Source organism: Rhinopithecus roxellana, chromosome 12, assembly GCF_007565055.1.
Source record: "Rhinopithecus roxellana isolate Shanxi Qingling chromosome 12, ASM756505v1, whole genome shotgun sequence".
Classification (NCBI taxonomy): Eukaryota; Metazoa; Chordata; class Mammalia; order Primates; family Cercopithecidae; genus Rhinopithecus; species Rhinopithecus roxellana.
The window spans coordinates 109,590,909-109,601,157 of NC_044560.1; the positions used below are offsets into that span (position 1 = coordinate 109,590,909).

Genomic DNA, 10,249 nt, shown 5'->3' on the forward strand with positions numbered 1-10,249 from the left:
CCAGAGGCATGCTGGGAGCGTCACATGCAAATTGAGCGTGCACCCAGCGTTCCGCCCTTTCTTCGTTGGGCCAGTTACCGACCCGGCCCAGTGCGCAGGCGCGGGAAAGTTGAACTAATAAAGTTTGTACAAGTTGAGTGGAGGCGGCGGCAGGTTGAGTGGAGGAGGCGGCGGTGAGGCCCCGGGCCAGGTCAGCGGGGTGTTGACGAGGGGTGGGGTGAGGAGGGAAGAGGAGCGGGCCGGTATCCAGTAGTGGGCACCCCAGTCCCGCTTCTCCGACATCCAAGGGTCCAGGGTCCTCTAGATTCCAGCAGGAGTCGGAGATTTGGAACTACACCTCTCAGCAGGCTGCGCGGCGAAGAAGCGCGGACCGAGGGGAAGATTTGCCCTGAAGCCTCCTGGGATTGGTAGTTCCTGATGCTTTAAGGGTTTCAGTAGTTTGGCATATGCCTCTTATAGAATCCAGCAGTTGGGGCGCTAAGCCCCTTCTTCCTGGGAAACCTAAGGGTCTGGGGCTCCAGTTCCTTTCTAAGACACAGGAGTCTAGGACCCCAGCTCCCTCCTCCTTTAGACCCACGAATCTGGACACCCAGGACCCCCACCTTTCCTTGGATCAAAGAGTCTTTTTCCTGACCCCTCTTTCGTCTGAGGACTCAAGAGTCTAGGCCCCTAGACCGACACTTTCCAAAGGACCCGGGAGTCCAGGCCTTCCTTGGGACTCACAAGTCCTGGTCCCCAGCCAAGCCTCCACTTCTTGCTAAACCCTTGGAGTCCAGTCCCTAGCCCCCTCTCTCACAGGTGCCTCCATGGCAGGCTCTGAAGAGCTGGGGCTCCGGGAAGACACGCTGAGGGTCCTAGCTGCCTTCCTTAGGCGTGGTGAGGCTGCCGGGTCTCCTGTTCCAACTCCACTCAGGTAAGAGGAGTTGCCCTTCTCCTCCAGGGGCCAGCATTTGAGGCTCTCTCCTAACTCTTGCTCCTGATCTCAGTCTGTCTCCTCTCTTTATATCTGGCTCTATTCTTTGTTTTGGAGAGAGGTCCTCAGCAGGGGAGGGAGGGAGTTGGGGAAAGAGACTGCTTGCAGGGGATCTTTGGTGGGGTCACTCTCTGAAGTCCTCTTCCCCAGAAGCCCTGCCCAAGAAGAGCCAACAGACTTCCTGAGCCGCCTTCGAAGATGTCTTCCCTGCTCCCTGGGGCGAGAAGCAGCACCCCCTGAGTCCCCTCGGCCTTGCTCTCTGCCCATCCGCCCCTGCTATGGTTCAGAGCCTGGTAAGAGATTTCCATGATCATCTATGAAACTGGCAGAACACAGGATAAGGTCCTAGTTTAAGATCACTCAGCTAGGGGGTGGCTGTGTGGAGTCTCTAGCACCAGCCTTCAGGATGGAACTGTCCTGTCATCTCCTCTCCCCAATTAGATTTCTATCTGTCAATGCTGTGGGTTGGCTTTCAGAGAGCATGTGGTCAATCTGGTTGTTGTCTCTTTCCTTCCATAACTACTTCCCTGCCCCTAGGACTTTTGTAGCCAGGAATACCCCTGATAGAGGGGTAGGAGGGCTGGTTTTCAATCACATCTCCCTGGCTGTTTTAGTTGCGTGACTCTGGGGAAAATGCTTTCTCTTCCTTGCTCCCCTGTTTTTCCAATAGCAGAGTAGGAATTGGGGAGGAGGTCATTGGACTTGATCAAGGTGACCCACGAGTTTCCCTGTAGGTGTGAACCTGGACAGACTAGTAATGGCTGCTGCGAGTGCTAGCTTGAAAAGGGGTTCACAGCTGGGGAGAGGAAGTGCTTTGATCAATTGGTGATGTCTGAAGTGGGTGAGGGAAAGGGGATACTAACAGTAGTGTCTTGTGTTTGCCTTCCTTGAATGAGATCATCTTCGAGGTCTAGTTCAGCTCTGACAGTCTTTTGGAGACAGAGCTCTGTCACCCAGGCTGGAGTGCAAGGTTGTAATCTCGACTCACTGCAATCCCCACCTCCTGGGTTCAAGCGATTCTCGTGCCTCAGCCTTCTGAGTGGCTGGGCTTACAGATGCACTCCAGCATACCAGCTAATTTTTGTACTTTTAGTAGACACGTGGTTTCGCCATGTTGGCCAGGCTGGCCTCAAACTCCTGGCCTCGAGTGACCCTCCCGTGTCGGCCTCCAAAGTGTTGGGATTACAGACGTGAGCCACCACACCCAGCCAGCTCTGACATTCTAAGTGCAGTTTGAGGATCTGATAAAATGAAAAGTACAAGGGTTTTGGCATTTTTTACTAAGTTTTCTCACTGGGACTCAGCTTACCCCATTATAAAATGGGAATCATTGCCACCTGCCAAGGTAGTTGGGGGAAGGAGAGAATCCGTAAGTTTCCAATGTCCTGGAAACCTGTCATTAACTCTTTTCACCCCAGGCCCAGCTACTCCAGACTTCTATGCCTTGGTGGCTCAGCGGCTGGAACAGCTGGTCCAAGAGCAACTGAAATCTCCACCTAGCCCAGGTGAGGCACGGAGGAGCCCCAGGAAAGGATGGGAGTAGGAGGATAGGGTTCTGCCCCCAGCCAAATTCTCTTCTGCCTCCAGAATTACAGGGTCCCCCACCCACAGAGAAGGAAGCCATACTGCGGAGGCTGGTGGCCCTACTGGAGGAGGAGGCAGAAGTCATTAACCAGAAGGTGATGGGCGTCTGTCCCACCCCATTGGCAAGGACAAGAGTTGTGGAATGGTGGGGCACTGGGATCAGAAGCTGGATCTATATTTTCTTTGGATGGTCAGGTGGAAAGAGGCTGGGACAAGGTTTCAATGAAGGGTTGAGGCCGGGCGTGGTGGCTCATGCCTGTAATCCCACCACTTTGGGAGGCCTAGGTGGGCAGATAACTTGAGGTCCAGAGTTCGAGACCAGCCTGGCCAACACGGTGAAACCCCATCTCTACTAAAAATACAAAAATTAGCCAGGTGCGGTGGCGCGCTTCTGTAATCCCAGCTACTTGGAAGGCTGAGGCGAGAGAATCACTTGAGCCCAGGAGGCGGAGGTTGCAGTGAGCCAAGATTGCGCCACTGCACCCCAGCATGGGTGACGGAGAGAGACTTTTTTTTTTTTTTTTTTTTTTGATACAGAGTTTTGTTCTTGTTGCCCAGGCTGGAGTGCAATGACACAATCTCAGCTCACCGCAGTCTGCGCCTCCTGGGTTCAAGTGATTCTCCTGCCTCAGCCTCCCAAGTAGCTCCCAATAGCTGGGATTACAGTCATATGCCACCATGCCTGGCTAGTTTTGTATTTTTAGTAGAGACGGAGTTTCTTCATGTTGGCCAGGCTGGTCTGGAACTCCTGACCTCGGGTGATCCACCTACCTCTGCCTCTGCCTCTCAAAGTGCTGGGATTACAGGCGTGAGCCACTGCGCCCGGCCGACTCTGTCTTAAAAAAAAAAAAAAAAAAATGAATGGTTGAACGACAGGAGTATGGTTAGGGTAGTACTGTACTATAAATTAGTGGTTTTAGTTGATTGTTAGAGGGGTGTGGCCTAAATTCAGAGGATGTGGCCATCAAAAACATCTAGAAGAGATTGACCAGGTTGGGGAAGTAAGGGAATGAATGTGGGGATGGGGGGAGTGTCTAAAATCTTACTGAGCATAGAAGGGGCCTGGCTTACAATGTACGGGAAAATGTGCTAACAGAGGAGGCCTGGCTTGTGGCTGTGTCCTGGAATCTGATTGGCTCAGGAGCTTGGGCAAGGTACATGGTCCTCTAATACTAATTGAATGGTAGAGGGCAAGATTTTTGTAGCACTAGGCCCCTGGGAAAGGCTACCGGGGGCGTGGCTAGATTAACTCCGTTACAATAGAGATTGGGCCTGATTGGCTGTTGAGGCAAGGGCAGGGGCGTGGCTTAGCGACCCGCGATCTAGGCCTGTATCCCGGGGGTGGGGGTAGTTTGGCAGAGACCCTAGAGTCTGGCTTGATTGCCTAATATGGATGAGGGGTGGCCTAGAACTTTAGCATCTAGAAAGATCCTGAACCGGGAAGCCACGCCTCCCAGCCCCCGGTTGGTTGGCCCCGGGGGCGCTGCTGACGCAGACCCTGCCTCTTCCACCCTACAGCTGGCCTCGGACCCTGTCCTGCGCAGCAAGCTGGTGCGCCTGTCCTCTGGCTCTTTCGCCCGCCTGGTGGAGCTGTTCTGTAGCCGGGAAGACAACTCCCGCCCAAGCCGAGCATGCCCCGGGCCCCCGCCTCCTTCCCCGGAGCCCCTGGCCCGCCTGGCCCTGGCCATGGAGCTGAGCCGGCGCGTGGCCGGGCTGGGGGGCACCCTGGCCGGACTCAGCGTGGAGCACGTGCACAGCTTCACGCCCTGGATCCAGGCCCACGGGGGCTGGGTGAGCCGTTGAAGCCTGTCTCTGCGGGCCTCACTTTACCCAACTGTCTTGTGATAGAAGTTCTTAGGTTTTCCTCAGACCTCAGGTATTCTCCCAGCTCCACTGCGTTCGTTCTGTGTTGAGCCCTTGCTGTATGCCAGGACTGCAGTGATGAGTGCGGATGCTATGCCTGGCGTCGGCGACTGGGTACACTAATACTGTAAGCGTGAAACCAGTGACTGAGATTACTCAGGGAGAGGCCGGGCAAAGTGGCTCATGCCTGTAATCCCAGAACTTTTGGAGGCCGAGGCAGGAGAATCATTTGAGGCCAGGAGTTCAAGACCAGCCTGGACAACATAGTAAGACCCCATCTCTACAAAAATTGAAAGTAATTAGCCAGGGTCAGGTGTGGTGGCTCACGCCTGTAATCGCAGCACTTTGGGAGGCCGAAGCAGGTGGATCACCTGAGGTCAGGAGTTTGAGACCAGCCTGGCCAGCATGGTGAAACCCTGTCTCTACTAAAAAAGTACATAAATTATCCGGGCTTTGTGGCAGTTGCCTGTAATCCCAGCTACTCGGGAGATTGAGGCATGAGAATCGCTTGAACCTGGGAGGCAGAGATTGCAGTGAGCTGAGATCACGCCACTGCACTCCAGCCTGGGTGACAGAGTGAGACTGTCTCAACAAAATAATAATAAAAACGGGGTGTGGTGGCTCACACCTGTAATCCCAGCACTTTGGGAGGCTGAGGTGGGTGGATCACTTGAGGTCAGGAGTTTGAGACCAGCCTGACCATGGTGACACTCAGTCTCTACTACAAATACAAAATTGACCAGGCGTGCTGGTGCACACCTGTAATCCCAGCTACTTGGGAGGCTGAGGCAGGAGAATTGCTTGAACCTGGGAGGCAGAGGTTGTAGTGAGCCGAGATTGCGCCATTGCACTCCAGCCTGGGCAACAAGAGCAGAACTCTGTCTCAAAAAATAAATAAAAATTAAAAAAATTAATAATAATTAGCAAGGTGTGGGAACGCACACATACTCCCAGCTACTCAGGAGGCAGAGGAGCCAGGAGGATCACTTGAGTCCAGGAGTTCAAGGTTGCGGTGAGCTATGATTGCGCCACTGTACTCCAGCGTGGGTGACAGAGTGAGACCCTGCCTCAAAAAATAAAGTAGGGAGAGTAGTCATGCTACCTCAGTGGGTCGCTCTGAGGGTTAAAATGGGGTCAATCTGGTAAGCTGTGCACGGCCTGGCATGCGGGCATTTGTTGATGTGGTTATATGTGTCTACTTGCTGCCGTTCCAACAACGCCTGCCAGGATGCCCTCCCGGGGAAGCCCCGCCTCCGTCCTCTGCCCCTTCTGGTGGGGTCTGGTTTCACCCCCAACGAGGCCTTCCCAGGTCCCCATTGACAATCACAGCCACCTCCACACCCTCCCACCACCCTCCTTCCCCCTTTCTGCTTTACTTTTCCTTCCATAGCAATTTGCGCCTTCTAACAGCTGGTGGAATTTACTTGTTTTGCTTATCTTCTGGTTTATTTTTCTTTCCTGGCATCTCCCGCCTCTAACACATCAGCTTCAGAAGACCCAAAAGTCTTCCCCACTCTTACTTTATCTCCAGTGCCAGTTTCAGAGTTGGATTGGGCTCCAGCATGCTGGCCCTGTGACTTGGCGACTGTCACAGTCTCCCTGAGTGACACTTTCCCCCCTGGTCCAGTGAGCACCGTCTCATTTACCTGCCTCGGGGGTCGCTGTGGGTATTCACCGAGAGAAGGACACAAGCCAGGCTCTGGATGGAACCAGTTTCCCTGGCAGGAGCTGGTCAAGTGTGTTTGAGGAGCAGGGAGGAGGAGGCCAGTAGGGCTGGAGCAGGGTGAGTGGGTGAGAGATGAGAGGAGGAGAGGCGCTGGGCCAGCCGGGACCCTGTGGTCACAGTGAGTGACAACTGGGACTTTGACTCTGGGTAAGCCAAGGACTCTGAGCAGCGTAGGGACAGTCGCTGATTTAGGCGTTAACGGGCGCCCTCTGGCGGCTGCCTGGGGACAGACTGCGCCAAGGCAGGGGCAGTGAAGCATGCTGGATTTAACTTAGCGGTGGAGCTGACAGATTTGGCTAATGGGCCAGATGTGGGGACAGGCCAAAGGATGCTGGCCTGAGCAGCTGCAGGGCAACATCTAAGTTCCCTGAGAAGATGGGGGAGGGATGGGGGCTATGGGGGTGGGGACAGGGGCGATGGGGGTGAGGAGCAGGACTGGAGATGGTCCAGTCTACAGTAAGATCAGAACTCATAGCACATGTTGAGGGGACTGGATATAAGCATTGGGCTCAGCAAAGAAGCTCATTTATTTTATTTTATTTTTTTGAGATGGAGTCTCACTCTGTTGCCCAGACTGGAGTGCAGTGGCGCAACCTTGGCTCACTGTAACCTCCGCCTCCCGGGTTCAAGTGATTCTCCTGCCTCAGCCTCCTGAGTAGCTGGGGTTACAGGCGCACACCACCATGTCCAGCTAATTTTGTAGTTTTAGCACAGACGGGGTTTTGCCATGTTGGCCAGGCTGGTCTCGAACTCTTGGCCTCAAGTGATCCACCTGCTTCGGCCTCCCAAAGTGCTGGAATTACAGGCATGAGCTACCACGCCTGGACCATTTCTTTAAATAAATTTTTAATAGGATCGATAGCAGGCAAGCTTTCTCGGTGGGCCAGGTCCTCTGCCAGGGATTTCAATGGAGTGATCCCATTTAAACCCACTACAACTTCATGGAGCGCTTATTATCCTCATCTTGTGGGGGCGGAGAGGGAAAGTCCCCAGCGTGCAGCGTGTTGGAATCTGGATTTGTACACGAAACCACGGCTCTGAATTGTTCAAATCCCAAGACTCTTCCCTTTCTCTGACTCTGTCCCTCGACTCTTCTCTCTCTCTGGGTCTCCGTCTAACCCCACTCCAGTGCCTTTCCTCCTCCTGCTAGGACTCTGTCCCCCTCGTCCCTGCGCCCTTCTCTGGGCGTCTGTCGCTCTCTGCTCTCTGGTTCCTCGCCTTCCTGTCTCTGATCTCACAGGGCTGATGTGGACGCTGCTGTAGAGGGGGATACCTGCCCTGCTCACAGGGCTCTGCCACTTTTCCCTTCCAGGAGGGCATCCTGGCCGCTTCACCCGTGGACTTGAACTTGCCATTGGACTGAGCTCTTTCTCAGAAGCTGCTACAAGATGACGCCTCATGTCCCTGCCCGCTTCGTGTGCTTTTCCCAGCCTTCCTTTTCCACTCAGGGCTGTGGGGTGGTGGTCACCCTACCTGTTTTTGCCAAAAATAAATTGTTTTAAACTTTTTGTATTAAAAATGTTACAAAGTATTCAATTGTCTGTTCTTACACTCCGGAACTGAAGTTCTAAGTAGAGGAGATTTGGTTCAGAGATTTCTGTGGCTTACACAAATTTAGGAAGGAACCAGTTCATTCTAGAAATATTTATTTGGAGGCCGGGCGCGGTGGCTCAAGCCTGTAATCCCAGCACTTTGGGAGGCCGAGATGGGCGGATCACCAGGTCAGGAGATCGAGACCATCCTGGCTAACACGGTGAAACCCCGTCTCTACTAAAAAATACAAAAAGCTAGCCGGGCGAGGTGGCTGGTGCCTGTAGTCCCAGCTACTTGGGAGGCTGAGGCAGGAGAATGGCGTAAACCCAGGAGGCGGAGCTTGCAGTGAGCTGAGATCCGGCCACTGCACTCCAGCCTGGGCGACAGAGCAAGACTCTGTCTCAAAAAAAAAAAAAAAAAAAAAAAAAAGAAATATTTATTTGGAGCACCTACAAGAACCTGTCTCATGGACATGTAACATATTTGAGAGAATATCTGTAAATAGTCCAGCAACTTGCATTTTTTTTTTTTCCTGTTGCACAATCTGGTTATTCTAGCTAATGCTGTATGATGGTCATGGAGTCTTTCCAGCGACTTCCACAGAAAGGTACAGTCTAACTTCACCTGTGTCTAGGACACCACCCTCTTCTTGTTTTTCTCCTCCCATTGCTCCTTTCAAGTCTCTTTTGCTGGTTTCTCATCTACCTAAAGACCAGTGGTTTGTCACACACACACACACACACACACCCCTTTTTTTTTTTTTGGAGATAGGGTCTTGCTCTGTTGCCTATACTGGAATACAGTGGCACTATCATGACTCACTGCAGCCTCAACCTCCTGGGCCCAAGTGATCCTCCCACTTCAGCCTCTCTAGTAGCTAGAACTAAAGGCATGCAACACCACACCTAGCTAATTTTTTTTTTTTTTTTTTTTTTTTGAGACGGAGTCTTGCTCTGTTGCCCGGGCTGGAGTGCAGTGGCCAGATCTCAGCTCACTGCAGGCTCCGCCTCCCAGGTTTTACGCCATTCTCCTGCCTCAGCCTCCGGAGTAGCTGGGACTACAGGCGCCGGCCACCTCGCCTGGCTAGTTTTTTTTTTTTTTTTGAGACGGAGTCTCGCTCTGTCACCCAAGCTGGAGTGCACTGGCCAGATCTCAGCTCACTGCAAGCTCCACCTCCCGGGTTCACGCCATTCTCCTGCCTCAGCCTCCCGAGTAGCTGGGACTACAGGGGCCCGCCACCTCGCCTGGCTAGTTTTTGTATTTTTAGTAGAGATGGGGTTTCACCGTGTTAGCCAGGATGGTCTTGATCTCCTGACCTCGTGATCCGCCCGTCTCGGCCTCCCAAAGTGCTGGGATTACAGGCTTGAGCCACTGCACCTGGCCGTTTTTTTTGTATTTTTTAGTAGAGACGGGGTTTCACCATGTTAGCCAGGATGGTCTTGATCTCCTGACCTCGTGATCCGCCCGTCTCGGCCTCCCAAAGTGCTGGGATTACAGGTGTGAGCCACCGCGCCCGGCCCCTAGCTAATTTTTAAAAAAGAATTTTTGTGGGAGGCCGAGGCGGGTGGATCACTTGAGGTCAGGAGTTCAAGACCAGCCCGGCCAACATGGTGAAACCCCATCTCTACTAAAAATACAAAAATTAGCCGGGCATGGTGGTGGGTGCCTGTAATCCCAGCTACTTGGGAGGCTGAGGCACGAGACTCGCTTGAACCCAGGAGGCAAGAGGTTGCAGTAAGTTGAGATCATACCACTGTACTCCAGCCTGGGCAACAGAGTGAGACTCTGTCTCAAAAAAAAAATTGTAGAAATGGGGTCTCACATTGCCCAGGCTGGTTTCCACCTCCTGGGCTCAAGCGATCCTCCTACCTTGGCATCTCAAAGTACTGAGATCACAGGCATGAGTCACTGTGCCTGAGCAGTTTGTCTCCTTATTAGGGCCCTATCCCCCTTCACAGAGTAATGTTTGTAAATAAAGTGAAATGTACAGGATTACAAACCAAACCAATTACAATCGATCCTCAGTATTTGTAGATTATTCGCAAATTTGCATCCTTGCTAAAATGTATTCATACCCGGAAAATTAAGGCAGTGCTTTTGTAGTGTTTTGGAGAGCAGTGCTTACGCACAGACCTGCAACAAGCTGAAGACCTGATGTGCATATTTCCAGCTGGGCTCCTCTTGTTTCAGCTCAAACACTGGAAACAAGTGTCCCTTTCTTGGTTTGTTTAGTGCCACGTTTTTCAATTTTTTTTTTTTTTTTTTTTTTAAATAAGAGTCTCACTCTGTCGCTCAAGCTGGAGTGCAATAGCATCATCCCGGCTCACTGCAACCTCTGCTTCCTGAGCTCACGCGATTCTCCTGTCTCAGCCTCCCAAGTAGTTGGGATTACAGGCGTGCGCCACCAGTCCTGGCTAATTTTTTAATTTTTATTTATTTTATTATTTTTTGAGATGGAGTCTCTGTCTCCTAGGCTGGAATGCAGTGGGGTGATCTCGGCTCACTGCAACCTCTGCCTCCCGGGTTCAAGTGATTCTACTGCCTCAGCTTCCCAAGCAGCTGGGACTACA

General features: G+C 52.6%; 1 protein-coding gene across 1 annotated transcript; it reads left to right on the forward strand.

Annotated features, from left to right (window-relative positions):
• The first annotated feature begins 24 nt into the window (after window positions 1-24).
• On the forward strand, window positions 25-7,677 carry BCL2L12 (BCL2 like 12). Its single transcript, XM_030942348.1, has 8 exons — window positions 25-90; window positions 305-407; window positions 814-913; window positions 1,124-1,266; window positions 2,392-2,478; window positions 2,561-2,652; window positions 4,076-4,348; window positions 7,459-7,677. Exons 1-8 carry the CDS (start codon window positions 25-27, stop codon window positions 7,507-7,509), a joined length of 915 nt encoding a protein of 304 aa, XP_030798208.1. The 3' UTR covers window positions 7,510-7,677.
• The last annotated feature ends 2,572 nt before the right edge of the window (window positions 7,678-10,249 follow it).